The sequence below is a fragment of the Heliangelus exortis genome, chromosome 2, assembly GCF_036169615.1.
Source record: "Heliangelus exortis chromosome 2, bHelExo1.hap1, whole genome shotgun sequence".
Lineage (NCBI taxonomy): Eukaryota > Metazoa > Chordata > Aves > Apodiformes > Trochilidae > Heliangelus > Heliangelus exortis.
In genome coordinates this window covers 102,182,100-102,204,008 of record NC_092423.1, presented here as the reverse complement: position 1 = coordinate 102,204,008, position 21,909 = coordinate 102,182,100, and the positions used below count along the sequence as shown (strand labels likewise).

The 21,909-nt window shown below is 36.0% G+C and overlaps 1 protein-coding gene across 5 annotated transcripts in view; it reads right to left on the bottom strand.

The window, feature by feature from the left end:
* Window positions 1-21,909, bottom strand: part of LPIN2 (lipin 2) — a 45,975-nt gene that overhangs the window by 9,237 nt on the left and 14,829 nt on the right. For all 5 annotated transcript variants that reach the window (XM_071737241.1, XM_071737243.1, XM_071737240.1 and 2 more), the window contains 13 exons: window positions 19,884-19,979; window positions 16,473-16,771; window positions 12,749-12,856; window positions 7,941-8,064; window positions 6,993-7,314; window positions 6,675-6,774; window positions 5,201-5,388; window positions 3,933-4,026; window positions 3,519-3,588; window positions 3,327-3,416; window positions 2,304-2,383; window positions 999-1,143; window positions 60-208 (listed from right to left, as the gene is read on the bottom strand). In XM_071737241.1, coding sequence (XP_071593342.1) covers window positions 60-208; window positions 999-1,143; window positions 2,304-2,383; window positions 3,327-3,416; window positions 3,519-3,588; window positions 3,933-4,026; window positions 5,201-5,388; window positions 6,675-6,774; window positions 6,993-7,314; window positions 7,941-8,064; window positions 12,749-12,856; window positions 16,473-16,771; window positions 19,884-19,979 — 1,865 coding nt within the window. The remainder of the gene's footprint in view (window positions 1-59; window positions 209-998; window positions 1,144-2,303; window positions 2,384-3,326; window positions 3,417-3,518; window positions 3,589-3,932; window positions 4,027-5,200; window positions 5,389-6,674; window positions 6,775-6,992; window positions 7,315-7,940; window positions 8,065-12,748; window positions 12,857-16,472; window positions 16,772-19,883; window positions 19,980-21,909) is intronic.

Sequence of the window (21,909 nt, the reverse complement as noted above, 5' to 3'; positions counted from 1 at the left end):
CGGACAAGCAGAACAGGATCAATGAAGCAAGAAAATTAAAAAAAGGTAATTATTCTTACTTGGTTATTGTTCCATCAATGTCTGATATGATAACTTTATCATTCCAGTTCCAGAGATATATTGTTCCAGCACAACGGCAAGTTCCTTGATACTGGGTTGTAATACTAAATACAACATCATTAGGGCCGTCTCTGAGCTTTAACTTTGCCTTTAGAATGAAACAAAAGAATTGAAAATTTAAAAGTGAAGCACGAGTTAACACTACCACAGTTTTTCTTGCAAAGTCTATTTTGTATTCTGGGTACATGTATTTGTCCATCATATCTCCCAAATCTGCTTACAGCAGCAGATATTTGACTCTGCTACATTAATTCTTGCTATTACAGTAGAATTAACAGTATTATAAATAAAATAGAACTTCCAGTTTGCCAGAGTAAGCAACAGTATTTTTTACTTAGCAGATGCCTTCCTTCAAATTTTTTCCTGATTAAGACTGTACATTTAGACAGTATCAGAACTTGTAAAGTAGACTTCAATGAATAATCTGCATACTAATTTAAATGCACACTATTAAAACTGCTCAGATCCCAGGATATCCAAACTGCAGAAGCCAACAATGCCACTTTTTTGGAAACATCTTAAAAACATCTTAATGCAGGAGTCTAATTATAGAACTATGTAAGAAATCGTATTTTTTTTTTGTAAAACCAAACACAGATTCTTAAAAAACACAACAGGAGAAAGAAAAAAGAAAAAGAAAAAAAGAAAAAAAACCACCTCAAACCTGTGCAGCTGCCCACCCTAGCACAGGAAAATACTTTCTTTTTTTAAATATAAATTTCCATATTCCTTTTTTTCTACCGCTAGAAAACGAAGACAAATTCTACTTTGCAAAATTTACTTATATGTTCCTTCTAAAAAAACCAGAAAAAATCTAACTTTTAGAATCAGAGTGGTATTATGAAGCATCCTATGTACAAGAAAGGCACCCCACTTACTATTTGGTCTGAAGACAGTCTAAGTGATTTCTTATAAGATGTAATGTTCCCATGGGTTGGATGCTCTAGTGGGGCAGAATCCATCTTCAGGGACTCCTTCAGCTCCTGTGATGCTTCATCACTAGAAGAATCATCTTCTGGAGGTCTAACATCAACCAGAACAAATGTAAGCTACAGAAAATCCTTCTTTAATGGTGTAAGATTCTTATGCAAGAGTAATTTATGCTTATGCTGAGGATTTGCTACTAGCCTGACAGCAACAAACTCCACTGTGAACTCCCAGATGAGGCCAATAGGCAGGTAAGATTTGCAATGCACACTAGTACTGGTGGAGCTCTAAACATTGCCATGATGGTTTAGTAAAGACACAGTGTCAACTGGTAACTAATATTCCATTGATGTATTGGGTAAACTGGAGATGAAGACAGATAGTGAATGAGTAACTGTTTTGTTTTTTAAAAAAGCTGACATGGTTACTACACAACTACGTAATTTAAACTGTGGGTGAGAAGTTAGTGGAGTAGCTCACCTTTTAAGGCTATTCACAGACTTATCTTTCTGCTAATTAGAGATTAGGATTAAAAGCAGCATTTATTTTCTCTGAAGTATTCAGTCACAATATATTTAGTTAAGTCTTTAAGATGGCATTTCTAAGTATCTTTATAAAATCATAGGAGAATATGAATATGCCTAATAAATTACCTACTTGTGTGCTAAATACTGCTAGTTTTCAACTACAATCTTGGGCAACTTGTGCACTGTAATGAATACTAATTTATTGTTTCAATTATTTGATATTACAAAAAAATGCATGGTTTATATAATCCATACAATATTAGGCTTTTACAAAAAATAAACAAACAAAAAAACAACCCCCAAAACAACCCCAGAATCCCCCAAACAGTACCTCAAAAATTATACCACTATATTCACAAGTACCAGCCCATTGCTAAAGGTTGCCATATACATCTTTTGTTCTTCTGTCAGTTATGCTACTGTTTAAGAAGTAAACACAACAGGACTCAGGAAATAATTGTAGTGTATTTGTAGCTCCTACAATGTTTGCTGCCCCACACTACTTTGCTGAATTGTTTGCTAAACACATCTGGTTCCTCTTAGGTAGCTTAAGAGGAAAATATTTTTTCCCAGAGTACATTCCTACTGAATTCTTCATTGAAAAAACAACAACGAAAGCAATAATAACAGCAAGAAAAACCCCAACAAACAACAACAAACAAACCAACAACAGAAGAAAAGATGACCACACTTTTCAGTCCACAAAATAGTGTTCAGACAGGAACACACCTACTAACTTGCTCTTTTATAGTTGCTGGCAGTTCATTTGCTCTTTGTGTCTCTGTTTTCCCCTCTTTTGCCTCCGGAATCTATTAACAACACAATAATAAAAAACACATTTATATTTTAAATGGATCCAAGTGAATTCATAGTTCACACTTAACCAAATAGTTGTCAATATAGTACATAAAATATATTGTCTCAGAATCACTTTTTCTGTAAGTTATTTAACAAAAGGATACTTATGAAGAAATGATCCCCTAAAGCTTTTTATTAAATATTTAATATTTAAACATTTTTAATAACTATTGCCCATGAAGGTTGTGGAGTCCATTTCTCTGTAGATATTCAAAACTCCCTGGATGCAGTCCTGTGTAATGTGCTCTAGGTGATCCTGCTTTAGTGAAAGAGTTGGACTACACAATCTCTGGAGATTCCTTCCAACTCTGATAATTCTGTGATTATTTCAGGAAAAAAACCTCTGTATGCCAGAAGCTGAGAATTGCTAGTGCATGATTAGTTTAGCACTCAAGGAGCTGTCAACTTTTAAACTTATAAAAATTTACTTTTTGCTAGGGAAAGTAAATTTAAGGCACATAGTCAAGGTTTAGAAAGCTTAACTAAGTCTACAGTGTGGTGCCTGAGCGCAACATCTATTGCGCACAGCACGTTCTTTTTTATTTCTGTGTACATTTCTGAAAGATAAAGCAGTCACTAAAAAGCAGCTCTGACAACTGCTTATGGCTTAGAAGAACATATGTTAAGCAAATTGAGCAACAGCTGAATACATTAAAATTTTGTTGAAACAAGTAGTAAACAGCAAGTAAAAATGTAGTATTTAAAACTATATATGCAGAAGCCGCTATGGCTACTGCCAACACTGAGTAACTCTCAGCAGGCAATCAGTAACAGTGAGAATTTTGAGTAGTGTTCTGAGGCACTTCTGGCAAATTAGAAATTTTAACAGCATAGGGGAAGAAAAAAAAAAAAAAAAAAGAAAAGAATATAAGTTCAAAATAGGTCTTAAGTTACCTGTTTAGTCATGCTTTCTCTCTTGCGCCAGAACCACCACCTTCCAGACTTCTTTGGCATCTTTTCTTTGACCCAAGACTCAACAGTAGCCTGAAAAATTAGGCATGTTTTTAATTTGTTTAGAAGACAAAAAATAGAGACAATGTGTGACTACATATAAATGTTTTAAAAAGTATACAACTATGTATTTACCTTAGGTAAACTCTTCTGAAACACCTGCAAACTCAGAATCATTGGAGCAGCCAATGCCCAGTTATAATACCTGTTTTAAAACATGTTATTGATAAAGTATTACAAAACCTGACCAGAGGTCAATAAATATATCAGTGTGCAATATCAAATGCCTTTTTAGTTGATGAAAATCAACTTGCTGTCAATAATTAATATTAGAGTTTTCTCTAATAAGGCTTTAATATATACATTTCAACACCAGTGGCAATTGTTGGGAAAAGTAGTTTCACCTCAGTTAAAACTGCATTTAATGCAAATTTTCACTTTAAAATAATTCTCCTTGACACTGAGAAACAGATCCAACAAAAATACAGATTGCAATGGAAGCTGAAAAGAGACCTTTTATGACCTACATACACGATATAGAGAATTTACCTGTTATAAATCCTTATTACCAAATTAGGGTTGTCTATGAGTCCAGGGTTTTCAGCAAATTCATGATAAGTAATAATATGTTCCATGAATTTTTCTGCAATAGAAGTAGATTTTAATTAAAAATAATACTATAAAATCCCGAGACATCTGATGAGTTTGTATGTAGGAAAATGCTTTCTGTCATTTCAGAGTCTCTGGCTGATCTTGCAACATCTCTCAGGTAAGCTAATATGGCCTACCTGTCAAGAGTCTGTGACTGCCTCCTCAGTTACAGGGAGAGCTCTGTACCACTTCAACACTCCCAGTAATAAGAATTAAGAAATTAGAAGAGGGAGGAAAAATGAGAAGGTAGGAACTAATTCAGTTCACAGGCTGGGAAAAAGTGCCATGCTTGTCTAAGCATGTTTTAAAAAATTGTTATTGCAGATAAGGGGCCTACACACTACACTAAAAAGGGAAGGCTATTGTCAGCTTTTCAGGTTTCTTTAAACACTGACTACTTAGAACTGTTTCATGATGAATGACTATACAAGATTGCAGAAATTAATGATTTAGTGTAAGACCCCTGCAAGGGAAGACATTTTTTTCAAATTGGATCCAGTATTACTATCACTTTACCTAGAGAGCATTTATTAATAAGCATTGAAATTTCACTTGATGCATTAGAGTCTGGATGACCACCTAGAAAAATAACACTAAAAATGTTGCAGTACATGTTCACGAAGATTGTGTACTCCTAGGAGCTCCCTTAAAAATTCATACAACTTCAGTGTTAAAATTAACCAGAGCATTAAGACAGAAAAATCAGCTGGTAAATGTCTAGAGGTTAACAAAAAATTAGAATAGGAAAAGTAGAGGAGAAAAGAGTCCAATACAACAGCAAAAAGGGTTTTAATAGCTTAAAAATATAAGAAGAAAATAATTGATTCATATTTTTTTCCAAATGCATACTAAGATTCATGTGGGACCAAGTAAGTAACTGCAGCCAGAAGAAACAAAAGTGGTTGGTCAGATACATAATATATAGAGCAAAAAAGGAGACAAGAAAGCTTCTCAAGGCATCAAGTACTCTTAATTAATGAGGCTAAATTCTGCTATCTCTGCTTGGCAAATGCCTACCAATTTTAGAAAATTAAAGATTAGCCATTTTCTTTTCTCAAAACAAGCATAATAAGCCAAAGCTTTGCCAGGTGGAAATCAGAGCACTCAAACCACTTTGCTTTGCTGCTTGAGATTTATTACTCATTATGTTTTAGTCATTCACATACCTTTAGAAATCTCTCCATTTTCATTGAGACCTCCACAAAGTGAAAGTGTAACATCAGGCAAGTCCATAGCAGAATCAGACATGCACTCTGTTCCACTATCAGCAGCAGCACTTCCTACAGATTGAGGAGACTGGGAACCGGAAAGGGTATCAGACTCTGCCCACTGCCTGAAGCCTGGATCAGAATCACTAAAGGGAAGAAGTCCACATTTTCACTTACAAGTGAAACAGTGTAACAGATTTTACACAAGTGTACAAGTGTAACAGATTTTAGGTTACAGAACACACTATATGAATACTCTAAACCCCCACTTTCTTGCTGTTGCGTTTAAGTAGTACAACATTTTACAACATAAATTTAAAACCATCCAAACAAAAACTAAACACCCACTGCCAGCCCTTCTGGATTAGTGGATTGACAGCTTCCAGTTCTCCTAACATTAATCTAAACTGGAAAATAATTACATTTCTCTTGACTGCAACAAAATTGATTTAAATGGGAAAAAAGATCCTCTACATTCTATTCCTGCAGAACAATATTATGCTGGATTGACAGCTTCCAGTTCTCCTAACATTAATCTAAACTGGAAAATAGTTATATTTCTCTTGACTGCAACAAAATTGAATTTAAACAGGAAAAAGATCCTCTACATTCTATTCCTGTAGAACAATACTATGCTGCTCTATCTTTACCAGAAAGCTGTATAATAAGAAAAAAAGGAAAAAAGACATTGATGTTTTTAGAATGCTGTACTTGGAAAAAGCTCAATTGAAAGATGGTCTTTCAAATAAAATATATCACATTGTCATATAAGATTAGAGTTATTAGTTTGATCCCAAGTAACATAATTAGTAAGTACTGAATAGTTAACAACTTTAGGTTTAACATAAACAAATAGGCACTTCTTCCTTATTAAGCTGTATTTTTACAAAGGTCTTCCTAGACAGTTATTCTTCTGGAGAATAAATTAAAGAGTATAAATTGCTTTGACTTAATTGAAACAAAAAAGTTAATTTTTATATTGAGCTGCCTTGCATGAAAATCTCGTGGGATTTCTTTTTTGTTGGTTTTTTTTTGATATTAAAATTTGGAAGGGTTGTACAGGGCATGCAAAAATTAACTAATCTGTGCTTATCTATAGCTAGCAACATGGGAAAAAAGTACTGGTGCAAGAGGAGCATGCAACTTAGACTTACTCCCCCCTATCTTTGCAGAACCATAGAGGTTCCACAAAGATGAAAACTCTCAGTAATGACCTCCCACATGATCTTTCGATGTGTTTCTTGCCAAATCGGAAGCAAATTTTCACAGTGAGAGTGGTACTCATTACTCAACAAAAGCCTATTTATCTGAGGCCCATTTCTCATCAGAACTGGCACATGAACTAAATAATGCATGCAACAAACTCCCATAATGCAACTCCACTATAACCCCAGTCACAACTGTAATCCATAGAACCTTGATTCAAAATTACCTTTTGGGAAAATAAAGTGCTGCAACTTCAGGTTCCAAAGCCTTCAGGTCATCCAAGTAAATATCATCAGGCCCTTGATGATGACTTCGCTTATGCACCCCTGTTAATTTTAACAATTAAGATTACTAAGATGAAGCTATCCAAACACATTAAATACAAATACAGTTGTGGAAGATTCAAACTTACTTGTATAAATTCAAGAGTTTAATTATAGTTCTAGTCAGATAAGACTTCAAACTGGAAAAATTGAAAGACATTTCTATGATCTCAAATTCGGTAGATCACACAGAAGGAAAAATTAACAGCTTTATTATATACCTTTCTTTTTTGAAGGAGAATCAATTTTTGTTGTTGGCTTTGTTTCTGGTAAAGGGTCCACCAACAGTCTGGAATGATGATCAGCATCCAGTGGCAAGGGATCTTGAGGTTCTGTGATTGCAGAAGCAACAGAATCTTTAACATCCATCTGCTTAAGCAGGGGATGAGTTCTTGGCTCAGGTTTCAGTACTGTACAGACAGAATCTTTCACATCATCATCATCTTCAACTTCATCAGAGCTAAAAATGACCCTAAAATGAGTCTTCTCTGATGGAGTAATGGTGGCTGTTCTGGGATGTTCCAATTTTTCTTTCTTGCTTATCTGAAAAACAAAACTCTAGTCAATCTTTTCACCTTACACGTTTGTGTTATTATGGTCTAAACACTAAACTCGTACTCATGGTACATGCCCTTGCCATAAATAAGTCTGGTAAGAATCTAAATATGCATTTTAGCAACATAAAACGTGCCACCTTATTAGCAAATTTCCTTGCAAATGGAACTTCATCCTAGCTTATTTACAAGTTCAGTAGAGAAAATGGCAAAGAGGAAGTCCTGCCTTGACCAAACCATAGAAAGAAAAAAGCATAAATGTGGATGTACCATGGCTTCTGTCACCAGCTCTCCTGTTTAATACCAAATTTATCAAGGCTATGGTTCCTCTAGAATGAACTAGAACTTTCAAAAAAAAAAATTAATTTCTAAAGTTGCTTTCCTCATTTTCTAACTAAAAATTGAAACATTTCAGATTTTTATTGCTGGGTTTTCTGGAATTTGCTGACCAGCTTTTGAACTCAACAAACTGGACTAGCCACAAGGGGGTGCTACTTCCCTATTTCAGCTGAATTACTCTGCAGAACAGCGGCAGATTTCCAACCCTCTCCAAGGACACAATTTTAGGTAAGTCAAAACTCCGTTCACGAAGTCAAAGATATGAAATAAATTTACCTTGGTGGATTCTGGAAAACCTCCCCATGTCCATTCCATGTGAGATTCCGATCTGAGCAAACTCTCAGCAGGTTTAACTTCTAGCTCTGAATCACTTTTAGGGCAGACTGGATCAGAGAAAGGGCTAGCAAATCAAGAACAAGAAAAAAAAAAAAAGAAAAAAAAAAAAAAAAAGAAAGCTTCAGTGTTTAAAATGCGTTTGTTGTGCAGCTACTGCTGGTAGAGTTTTCTACAGCTTAACAGAGCTTCAATTATTCCGCAACATGGCAAGAAGCCCAGCAGAGTTTTCAGACAGTGAGAAATTAGGTTAAAACCAAAATCACATTAAAGGATCACATAGCGATCACCCTAAACAGATTTCTCCCCTCAGACAATATTCAATTTTTCAAACAAAACAGAATAAAAAAAGGTTTCTCTAAGAGTAATAGAGAAATTATCTTTAAGTTCCTTTCCTCTGTAAAAATACAGCATTTAAGCTTACTATGCCAACCCTTGACTAACAGAAGTCCTGAAAACTTAACTCACAAATGCACAAACCAACTCCAGTTTCTGATGTGGTGAAACCAACAAGATAACTCAGGAGTAGAAAGGGAGACAACTTGAAAACTTCCTTCAGATGTATGTATTCACACTACATAACTTTTTAAAATTCCATCCTATTTTTCCTACAGTGGTTATTATACATAAATCAGAAACAGACCTCTGAAATTTACTTTAGCCAAGATTACTTTTAAGCCAGAACAACTCGCTCCACAAAATGCTAGGAAGGTTTTATTTCAAAATCATTTTGCTCTTATGATTTTAGGAAGGAAAGGCAATACAAGAAGCTGTGTTGAAGTAGCATTTCATGCTGGGAAAGGTCCAAGTCTGTCCTTTTGTGAACAGGGCAATTATATTGCATACTACAGAAATGCAGCTATTTTTTTATTATTTATTTTTGGTTTGTTGGTGTATGTATATACACACATATATAAACCTCAGTATTTGAATTGTAGGAACCAGAACTGGACACAAGGACTCCAAGTGTGTCATGATCAGGACTGAGTACAGTGGAATGATCACATCTCCATCTCTGCTGCAGATGCACCCTAGATCTGATTTGTCTTTGTTGCTTCTGCAGTAGACAGCTGACTCATGTTGAGGCTGATGTCCACCAGGACCCACAACTCCTTTCAGCAAGAAGTTTCCTGGCCACACAGATTTGAGTTTCTGCTGGGCTCTTTGGTGGTGTCATCCCAGGTACAAGACTTTGCACTTGTTTTACTGGGAGAAGTTCCATCTTGATATAAGAAAGGAATTTTTTTACAGAGAGAATAATCATTCACTAGAGCAACCGTCCCAGACACATAATCCCCTTTGCAAGAGGCTGAACTGCTGAGTGTTCATTTTGACTCAGTCTTTGCCAATGCCAATTGCTCCCTGAACTGGAAGACCAAGATGGGGAGCAGAATGAAGACCCCATAGTCCAGGAGGAAATGAACAGTGCCCTGCTGTGCCAGACCGATGTGCACAAGTCTATTGGACCAGATGAGATCCACCTGAGGGTACTAAAGCAGCTGGCAGAAGTGCTCACCAAGCCACTCCTTTTTTTATCAACAGTCCTAGTGAACTGGGAGGTCCCAGCAGATTGGAAACTGGCAAATGTAACGCCCATTTACAGAAGGGCTGAAAGGAAGATCCAGGAAACTATAGATCCATCAGTTTGACCTTGGTGCCAGGAGAGGTTATGGAGCAGATCATCTTGAGAACAGTCACATGGTACATACAACATAACCAGGTGATCAGGCCCAGTCAGCATGGGTTTATGAAAGGAAGGTCCTGTCTGACTGACCTGATCTCCTACAACAAGATGACTCACCCAGCAGATGAGGAAAGAGCTGTGGACATTGTCTGTCTGGGCTTTAGTAAAGCATTTGACACTGTCTCTCACAGCATTCTTCTTCAGAAACTTATGGCACTTGGCTTAGATAAATATACCCTGCATTGGATAAAAAATTAGCTGGATGGTCAGGCTGGAGGAGTGGGAGTAAGCAAAGGGATGAGAAGAGATCATCTGACCCAACCTTTCAAGGGAAAGGCTGTCCAGTTACAAATTGAAAACAGAATCACAGAATGTTTTAGGTTGAAAGAGACCTCAAAGATCATCCAGTTTAACCAACACCATAAGCTTACTACTAAACCATGTCTCTAAGGATGAGGTCCAAATGTCTTTTAAATGCTTCCAGGGATGGTGATTCCACCACTGTCCTGGGCATTATTATCTGTATTATGATACCTGGGCATATTAGACACAGTCCAGCTCTTCTCTGTCCCTCTTACAGTGAGGTGCCCAGAACTGAACAGAGTACTCAAGATGTGGCCTCACCAGAGCTGAGAGGGACCATCACCTCCCTATTCCTGCTGGCCACTGAGTTCCTAACATAAGCCAGGATGCCACTGGCCTTCTTGGCCACCTGTGCACACTGCTGACTCATATTAAGACGACTGTCTTAATATGAGACAGGTCCCCCCCCAGGTCCCTTTCCACCTTACAGCTCTCTAACCACACTTCCCCAAGTCTGTGGCTCACCATGGGGTTGTTCTGACCCAGGTGCAAGACTTGGCATTTGGCCTTGTTAATCTCATGCAATTAACCTTGGCCCATTGGTCCAACCCGTCTGGGTCCCACTGTAAGACCTCCCTTGCCTCCAGCAGATTGACACAGCCACCTAGTTTGGTGTCATCTGCAAATTTACTGAGGGTACACTCAATGCCCTCATCCAAATCATAAATGAACACAATAAAGAGGAGAGGCCCCAGAACTGAACCCTGGGGAACACCACTCGTGATCAGTCGCCAGCCAGATTTAGTTCTATTCATGATAACATTGTTAAAACAGGAATAACGTTGATGGATTCAGGCATCAAACAGCTAATGGATATCCTTTTTTGTTTTATTCTAGTAAGTAGGACAAACAGGTCCTCATTGAAAAAACTTGGGCTATTATCTTCCCTTAACTCTTCCTGCAAGGTTTCTTAAGAGCAAGATGAACAGTTAGCTTTTCCAGATCGTAAAAATGGAGGTTATTAAAATCTCCCATTTCTCTTTCGCTGTACATTATACAATCTCTTTCGTGGCTTTGGAGAAATAATTTAATGCAAAATTTCTCTTCCAAATGGCTCATACGAGAGACAATCCTCCATCCAACCCTGATCCTCAAAGAGGGAAATGAAAATCACCAATTTTTCTGCCACACTGCAATCTATACTGGATAGCTGCTTCTTACTAAGACAAAACAAAAAAACCCAGCAAACAAGCAAAAAAATGCCAACAAAACCAAACAAGAGCTTTGGTATCTCACATGATGCACAACAATGTTGTTAGAGGATGTAAATAAGATGACAGATAGGGTTCATATCTCCCCAATACAGCCTGCTAGCTTCCGTTTGCTAGGATTTTTTAAATTTAAAAGGAGTATCAGCCTACACACCACAATTGTCTAACTGATATTATCTGTACAACACCTTGTCAGTCCTCAGGGTCACACACTGTGACTGATTCTCAGTCACAAAACCACAAACCTTTGGGGAACATTTGAAGACTACACCTCATCAAGTACAACTGAGGTTGTGGTAGGCAAGCCAAAACATTAAAATGAAGGATAATGGGATTTCCTGTCCAACTGCTTCTGCTTATTAACAAGATATACACAGGGGCAATTAGCAGGCATGGTGTGGTACATTAAGGCTCTACTGAGGCCACAACCATGGAAATGTCCAAAGCAAAGAGATTATATGCACTTCAAAAAGTATTATTTTCTGAATGTCACTTCTATTCTGCACTATCATCTACTGAGAAGAGTAGGCACCTGAGCACTGAGCAGCTAACATGCAGCAATGGATACCACACCAAGCAGACCAGTAATCCTCACTGACACTGTGAATGTATCTGCTATGAGGCAGATTCCTCAGTAAAACTGAAAGGCAATAAAACTAGAATCAAGATAGTGCTCAGCACAACATGTACTATATGTAGCACATATATTCCTGAACACTAGGGCCAGCGTTCAGGAAAGGTATGACATTTCCCTCAAGTACTACCACAGACAGGATGCTTTGTTATGGAAATTGATGTTACAGTGGTGAAACCCAGAGGATGAGCCTTGAAAAATCTACAAGCTGAAATACAGAAAAATACAATAGCATGAACATGAAAAACTAAAAAGCTTGATTGTAAAAGAAGTGCCCTGGTCACTAATTGAAAACTGACTGTCAAGCTGTATTATGCCATTTATAAGAATCCACAATCAAAGGATACTTTTCTGGTATCACTTCAGCAATCAGCAAATCCCTCTGTTCTGAAGTGGAATATGATTCAAGTTTAGGATGTAGCTTTACCTCGAATAATTTGCATTACTTCAGCTGGCAAAATTTAATTTGCATGCTCAACGCTTCCGCTTTATCAAGTGTTGCTTATTCTAGGGTGAATGACAGAATATTTTTCCATACTCTTCTCAACCTAAGGAAATCTTATTGCCTGTATTTTCTTTCTTTCTTTCTTTGATAGTGGATTTTAATAAGAAAGTTATTTTTTTCATCTGTGTGTGTGTAAAAAAAAATTTTAAAACATACAAATTTTGTTTCATATACAATAGAGTGGCAAGTTTCCAGAGCTCCAAGTAACTATCAAATGCTGCATTGCTATCACAGCAGTTAGACATGATTGACAGTTTTACAGATCAGGAGGGAAAAAATTAATAAAACGGTAATTTATTTTTTTTTAATAATTGCTAATCCCTATACAAATTATGACAGTACAAAGTTACTTACTTCTCCAAAGGGGACCAGTCTCCATCAGATAAGGGGTAATGATCCTTTGAGTGATAAATCAAAGATTCTTTTTGTTCTTCACCCTTTGGTGATGAATTTGAGGATCCTCTGTGGAGATATATGAGACAGTCAGCACTAAAAAATCTGCATTATTAATTTCATTAGAAAAGTTGCTTGTATGTTATTAAAAATTGAAGGCAAAAAGAAAGAAGTCCATAGCTTAAAGAACCTCTTGTTTGCAACACACTTCTATGTAACTTAAAATGCATATAGAATTATTAATACTTGAAAATATTAAGTTTAAAAATCTACTACTCTTGACACACAGGAAGGAAATATTGAAGAAGTCACGATGTCATAAATGACAGTACTCTGACAGTCAGCTAGTATTACCAAAACCCAAAGAGGAACGTAAAGATTTACATATAACCTTTACTGTATGAGCCTTAGAATCACAGGACAAGTTAAAAGACAGTTGTGACAATGCACTTCAGAACTGCACATTTAACAAATCAAAATTAGTAAGAAAACAAAGGTAGGTACTAGCTTCATAATTTACCCGACAGTTTGCAAATTAACATAAATTCCCACAATCCCACAAAAAGCTAGAAGTACTATACTTTTCTGAACAGTAGTGTTTGCTTTGCACTGGGAATTGTAATTAGTACCCGTAACAAAAAATTCCCACAATCAACAGCAAGATCCACTGAGCAGGCACACACTGTATTATACACAGAAGTCCCTCTTACATATTACCATTATAAATACTACAGTTCTTTCTACAGCTTTCTAAATCTGATTAAATAAATAGCTATTCTCAGGATACAACTAACTTGGTTTGGGGTCAGATCAAAGGCATCATGGGTATACAGTGGATAAAATATGGGTATACAGTGGATAAAATACAAGGAAGATAAGACTGAGATTTGAGTGTAAAATGCAATACAGATTACTTTTAAGCTTTCATTATGCAAAAGAAAAAAAGAAGTATTTTTCTTCCATTAGCAACATGGTTGCACTGGACTTGTTTTGGAATACTAAGTTCTCTTATGAATGGAGAAAAGATTTTAACATTATCTCTTAAAATACATAAATACTTAGAATTTGCACAAGTTGTTAGAAGACAGCCCAGACTATGTTAAAACTGTTCTATAAAATAACCTAATACCTCCACTTTTTATTGAGGAGTAGTATTCTAATGAAACTTGATGATGACAGCTTGACTTGAGAGCTGCAGAGACTGTACACCCTTTGTATTCATAAACCTAGCTAACTGTCATAGAAATCTGTTTCATACTCTCTTTGTCTGTATACAGTGCTTAAGTATCTCCAAAAGTGGATAAAGGTATTCTAAGAGAGGTTCTCAATATTATGACTTCAGAGGCATGGGCAAGATACCACATTATGTGATACTGAACATATTTTGTTCACTGGGAATTAGAAACTAAATGAGTTAATATGAAACACACACAAAAAAATCCCAAACCAAAACCAAAACGAAACACCAAACCAAATGCAGTGGAAGGTTATTGAAAATAAGGTGCATAAAATGTAAAATAAGTATGCATCAACTAATAAGTTACATTATCAATTCTAAACTACTTATATTGCAGCATTTAGAAACAGTGCTACCACTTCTTCTCATCTTTATCCACTTTATATATGGTCTAAATAAATAGAGATTTTAGGGACAGATAGCAACTTTAACCCTAACACCCTTTGCACTGGAGACATAGTGCCCTCTATTCCTAGTGGTACACACTGTAAACTCAAGTCCTCTTGGTAGAATTTGGGGGAAGTCAAGCAGAACTAACATAACTGAATCATAGCTAGAATATGTACATATGTTTTAAATAGCTGCATGAACAGTTAGAAATGGATTTTCCCGGGGAATAGGAAACAGCTTGCTTTCCACTTTATAAGAACAGAAATAGGTAAGACATTAAATACCTGTGGCTAAATTTTTGATCTTCCTGTTGGAACATCAGCCTCCCTTTTCCTTTCCTAGTTTCACTTTGAAATATGAATCTATGTCTAATAATAGGGTTTTCTGTGTTGTTTCGTTTTCCTTTTTTACAAGCCACACATTTATAACTAAAAATACTAGGAACATTTTTTCACAAGTGTAGCTGGGAAGAAAACTGCATGCCTATTGCAAGGCACTTTATCTCCTACCTTGATATGCCACTAACAGAGAGTCACAACCATAATGTCTCTGGGCTTACATTACTAGAATATATTTTTTCAGTTCTGCATTTACTTGCTATTCACAAGGAAACAGCGTTCTTATACAAACTCTTCTTCTTTTCACATCAACGCACACTAAGAATGCATTTGTACTGATGTTTCTTGTCTATATGCATGGAAAAAATCTTGTTTACAAAATAAACAGCCTTTTCAATCATTCATGCTAAAGGATATGAAAAATAAAACCAGAGTAAATTTTATGAAAACACCATGGCCTGTTCACCTATGACTAAACATTTCACAGTTCAGTCAAACCTACAATTTCTTATTCATCAAATTAGATAATTGCTATAACAGCAATGTGGATTCTGAACACTGGACAAAACCAGCCATTACTGGTGTGACCTTCCTAAGTTCTTCATACATTTGTAATAATTCACTATATAACATATAAATAAATCATGGGTTCTATTTTCTTTCTCCCTGTACTTGATGGTTTCACTGTAACAAGTTATTGTCATCTTAATACTCTCATACTAAAGACTGAACAAAGATCTTGCTTTTCTTAAAGTGGAAAAAAATGAAAAAAACAAAAAAACAAAAAGTCCCAACCCAAACAAAACATCAATTCCCAGACTTAAAAGGAGTAGTTAATAACTAGATGAAAATTCACTGACATTAATATGACAGTGAAAATTAGGGCAACTGAAAGCCAGACATTCTAGAAAACACTTCAAAATTTATACTTTTTGTTGCATTTTATTGGTCATAGGTATGACAGCAGACTCATGCTTTTCTGTTTTTCAGACAACACTACATTGAACAGTAATGCTGTCAAACAAAGTAGCTTTGTCTGAAAATTAAGTCCACTTCTTTTGTTAAACAGCCTAAGAAGCTTCCACACAGAACCAATGAGTAGGCACCTTTCCTGGATTTTAAGCACTTACAATCTTGATAGCTTTCTTCTATTATTATAACCTTTCCTACTACTTATATAGGCTTCTTCAGCTTATAAATACTTTACCATCAGCTCCACTCTAGAAACAGTTTATACGCTTCAAAATACAGGACTGATTTCTCACACCAACATCCCTCCTTTATGACCACAATATATGTAAAGAATTCTCTTTACCAGTGTGAAAAGGCATTCCTTTTATGTAGTTTTCAGTTATGAAAGCAAACGTCAAGTAACCAAGAAGTCAAATTCAGATGTGATGTACTACAAGTATCCCCCCCACACTGTATGTCTCATCTCAGAAACTACACTGAAACTTTCTCAGTCACACCACAGATAATGACAACATTTCTTGATCATAATGGGCTTAAATGAATTTCATGTCCATAACAAAATGGCCAAACTTGAAGGATTCTGTAAAGATGTGGAAGATAATGGTGTGGAGTTTTGTTTTGTTTGAGGAAATGCCTAGCCAGAGCCTATTGAAACTTACACACTACTTACACAGAGGAAAGGTACAAGTCACCTTTTAAACGTTTAGTAATAGCAGCAAAAGCAGTCAGCAAGTATCTGATAGTTTACCTTACGGGTTGTACAGTTTTTTCATCATCTGAGCTTATTTCCATTTCAAAAATCTCTTCCGTTCCAGTAGAAGAAAACTGATCTTCCTTCCTGCTATCCTGTTTGTATTTCTTTCTTCTTCTTTTTTTCTTTTTCACAGAACCTGGGGTGAATACAGTCTCTGTTTCCACAGAGTGAGGAATTTCTGAGCTTGAACACATCCTCTCATTTTCACCCGATTTCAAATGATTGTCAGTGTCTTTAAAAAATTGGTCTTCAGTGGGTATTGGAGATGTTGCCAAATATGCAGGAACTTTTTCCTATGAAAAACAAAACAAAACAAACACACCACAAAGATCAGACTTTTTTTTACTTTGTTTAGGCAAGCTGTTTATGCAAATCAATCCCTCCATCTATATTAAGACAGGAACCCATACAAATAGCTCAGTGGTATGAAGCTGGATGCAAGAAAGGATGCAAGTTCACTAAAAAAAAATTCAGAAAAATGCATGTTAGAATTCTTATAGGTTTTGACATTAAACAATTGATTTTACAAGCAAAACAAATAGGTGGTTAATGGAATGTTATTGAAATTATCTGCCCTTGAGCACACCAGTTCTATCCATGATTAGTAAATGTGTTAACAAAAATAGGTTAATTAAATCTACTGCTGTCTATTTGAAATAGACTCATAAAAAAGTGTAAGTTGGAAAGGACATCTGGAGATTATCTGGACCAACCTTCTGTTGAAAGTAGGGCCTCAGGTTAGGCTATCCAAGGCCTTGTCAAGCCAAAGCTTGAGTATGTCCAGTGGCACTTCTGTAGACAACCTATTCCCATGTTAGTGTTCTCACAGTGAAGGATTTTTATTATATCCACATGGAATTTACTCCTTGTGCCCTTTGTCCCTTGTTTGATCATCAGGCATTCTTGAGTGCCTCCAACTGCTCTATAACTATCTTATAGGTATTGCAAGACTGTGGTTAGATCCCTCTGCATCTTCTCTACTCTAGGCTGACCACAGAAAATGCCAGCAGCCTTTCTTCTTATTTCAACTTCTCTATCCCTTCGATGGTGGCTCTCTGGATTCTCTCCCATTTTTCATGTCTCTTCTGAACTGGGAAGACCAGAACTGTGTTGCAGGCTTGACCTAACATATACTAGGTTGAGTGGGGCAACCCCATACGCCTCCATCTGCTGGCTGTACTCCTGCTGCTGCTGCCTAGGTAAAAGTGCATTCAATCTTGCCATCCATGTCAGATACTATTTATGTAAAGTACCCTTCAAAAAGAAAAACTTGTCTATAATTTTCTCACATTAAAATCAACAAACTAACCCTCAATTAATTACAACTCACTGCCCTTTGAAGGAACAACTGAAACAAAGGAAAAGCTTTAGCAATGTATTCCCTGGGGTTTATGTATTGACGCCTTGACTGAAAGAAAAGCACTGTGAAGGAACAAAGTGGAACTCAGGTAGAAGAGAATGGGATTTGCATAGCTAGGGGAAAGAAAAAAAGGAAAGAAAAGGGGAGCTTCATGGTACAAAAGAAACTAATTACAAGATGTATCATTATTTTACAAGACTCGTAGGTAGAAGAATAGTCAGGAACCGTACTGTGATGAGAAACAACCAGAGCACTGATACTACTTTTGATGTACTCAAAGTCTGAGCATATCTCTATTATAAAATATCAAAATACAATTTCCCATTGAGTTTAGAGTTACAGACCAAAGTTTTGTTCTACTGGTTGCAAAGTATAGAAAAGTGGAGAACAAAATACAGCCTTATACAGCAATACTGACACACAGATTTTGCTTTGTGAAAAAACACCGAATATAATTATAGCACCTTAAATAAAGCTAATATTCTATATAATTAGTGAAAAATAATCCAAAACAACAAAACAAAATTTAAAAAAAGAGGAAAAGTTAAAAAAAAAAAAAAACCTGGCTGAAAAATTATCCTGGAAATTTACATTATAATAGTCCTGAGGCTTGTGGCATTACTTCCAAATGTCAAGGAATGAAACCAGCAAAGAACAACCACTTGAAAGAGCTTGTCCAAATCTCACACAAACTCAATGAGAGCTTTATCAGTTATACCTTAAGCAAGGCTTCAAGAGGTGACCACAAGGACAAGCTGATCAGTAGCAGAAAGACTGAAATTAAAAAACATCTAAAAGCAGTAAAAACTCAGCCTTCTGCTTTGTAGCTAGCTCAATCTATAGTTTGACAAGAACAACCAGCTTTCCAGAACACATTATAAACATTATACACAGATAATGCTCTCATTTTAAATTAAAATATACTAATCAAGTGCAGTAGCTCCTTTAAAATATTGTCCTGATAAAGATGGCAGTAATTCCCCTTGCTCTCTGAAAGTATTAAAACTGATCAGTTCCCATGAATGGCTGACATTCTACAGCTACAAAAAGCTGCTTTCAGTTTTGATTTTAATCATGGTGCATGCTAAAACAGAGCCCAACCTCCCTTTCTCTTAGGTGTTACAAATCCCTACCCTAAGATACCAAGCCTTAATGATTCTTTTCTCCTTCAACTTTAGATTATATTTAACTTTTTTCAAACTTCCTCTGATCCTTCACAGTAAACAAGCAGTGCTCTAAAGTAAAAAGAGGATGAAGCTCATTTCCTTGAAAGATTATGATTCCCAATAACAACAGGAAGTTAACACTTCATCTTTTACTTCAGAAAGATAATTCTTTCCTCTCTCCTCTAGCTGACTATTTTTATAAACCATTTTGAAACTATGTATGTAGAATTCCTTTCCTATCTTTCTGAATAACGCCAAAAGATTCAAAAGTGAACAAACTCAAAACCCAGAATCAACAAATATTGTGATTACATAGGTCCCATACCCTTAGGAAATCAGACTAAAAATGAACCATTATTTCTGTTTTTCAGAGGCTTATTAACTTCCAGCTGCAATTGGTTCTTGGGAAATCAATGACTATTATAAGAAGTCATCTCAAGTTGAAGTTATTGTTAACTGGTGAAAGTCTGATAGATAAAATTGTGAAAAACAGTGCTAAATATTTTAAGACAAATTAAAAGCATATTAACATTGAAAATCTTTATTACTACAGAGGTCACTAGCACAAGCTATAAGAACTAAAGGCAAAAAACTATTGTAAGCCACTGCAATTTGTGTAACTAAAGTCAACAAGAATACACTATAACAAAATTTTTTAAAAAATTAAAAAGCTAATAAAAAGAGGTACTTTGTTATCACTGGTAGCAGAATTGTACAAAGCACCAAGCATCTTGTCAGTATATGAAAGTGGTGTTAAGATTCAGTCACAGCAAAACTAGCTTCATAACATTACAATATTGATGACACTATATTAAGCATTTTTAATACATTACTTTGTTAATACTGCCTTGTAGTAACCATTAAGTACAAAGCCCTTACATTTTCCTCCTCAGTTTCTTGTACAAAGAAAGCTTCTCCATTGTCACCCAGTTTCATATGAAGATCAACAGCATCACCATTAATTTCTATATCAATCTGCAGAAAGAAAAAATTCAGTGTAAATAATTAATCACAGAGGAACGCATTGACCTCAAGGCCCACTTAGCTCTGAGAGTAAAATTTGTTCCATTGTACAATCATGCCTCTTTCTCCTCCATCTGCTTTTTGAAAATCTGCCATAATAATGATCTTTATTTTCCCTGGTACATCACATGCCTAGCAAAAAGCCTAAACACCTACAAGAAAGAATAATAATAAAAAAACATCTGAAGCCTGAATCTTAACTAAATTAGGGAGCTAGAAGCATAAATAATAATCGACCTAGCTTTATTTCCTGGAAGAATGAATGATACTGCTCATATTCCTGTGCTTAAACGTGAACTGAGGTCTGGCTGAACACCAATCGTTAAAGACCACACTCTGGGAGCCTCCTGGAAGCAGGCTTCCTTAAAATGGGACAGAGATTTGCCACTATTTCTTCAACTCTGTTAACATTGTTTCAGATTTTCCTGGTCACAAGTATAGGAGGATATGACACAGGAGGCTAACTTTTCCACAACCATAGTGCTTTAGTCAGAGAAAGCATGTTTTTATTCTCCTAATAAGGTACTTCAACTTAGATTACATTGCACAGGAAGGAGACATTACCTTTCCTCACATGTATGAGATAGAAAAAAAGAAGAAATGTCTTTCTAAAACCAACATGTAACCATTTTACTTCCTCTTCTTTGTGAAATCTTCAGTACCCAGTTGGGTTCCATTCCAAAATTTTCCAAACAAAATCTTTTCAATATTCAGTAAAATTAGCTTATTTTTCAGTACATCTGCCTATCTAATGGTATATGTGTGTGTGCATTTAGCCTGGCTAATAACAATTTAATATATGTAAGGTAGAAACACAATGGACTTGCCTAATTACTGAACATGCCAACAGCATTTCAGATTATATATAGACACTTTTGTCTAGAGACCAAGTTAAATACTGTAATTGCTGTAAGATATCCAATATGAAAGTTACTCAAGTTCTAATTTCCTGCCAGTACAAGAGGAAAAATTACACCCCAATCCATACAGCTGAAACTGTGATGGGAATATGCATACTCCTAGCTACTTAGCATGATACAAAATGGCCAGTCAAAAAGAAGGCTAAGATTAGCAAACAGACTGACAAAAAAAAAATGCACTTCCACAGTGCTAAAACAGACAGTATTCATGTATCCCAACCACTGTTACTCTTGCATTTATGAGAATAAAACCATAAACCAAGGAAATCCAATCATAGATGATGATAAATTCCAAGCAGACAACCATTCACTGGGGGCTATACTCAAATCCACAAGACAGCAGCTTTTCTTTATTCTCCCACAAGAACTGGATGATTTTAATCTGAAAATCATATGTATTTCACCACTGAACACAGTTTTAAAAAATATTTTCTTGAATTTTCAACTTAGTAACATGAGTTTTCAAAAAAAAAAAAAATCATCTTTTTTTCAACCTTCTCTTTATGCTTACTTAGACAGACAATTATCCCTAATTTTAGTTCCTACACCACACGCTGGTTTCTTCAGACTTCAGTACATATCCCAAGTATAGATTCTAAGCACAGCTATGCATATTTTGTGTTCCCATTCATTTTGAGACTACCAAATGATCTTAGCCTCATAACATGCCAGAGCAAGATGTGCACACAAAATAAATATTCAGTTGACTGTTGAGACAACAATCAAACACAGCATGGCAACTCCAAGGAAACAAGCAGCAGCAGCCATCCTCTTAAGCGAAAGCTGAAAGCTACACTGACAGCCTGGTAAAGCAATTCAACAGCATTTTTGAGGTACCCAGAAGAAGAGAGCGTCTCAAATTTGGTTCAGTTTCTCAGAAATATATTTGAAGACATTCAGCAAGCCTAAGATTCTGATCACTTCTGTTTTAAGGGTATCTCATTTGCCTGCAAAAAAGTACA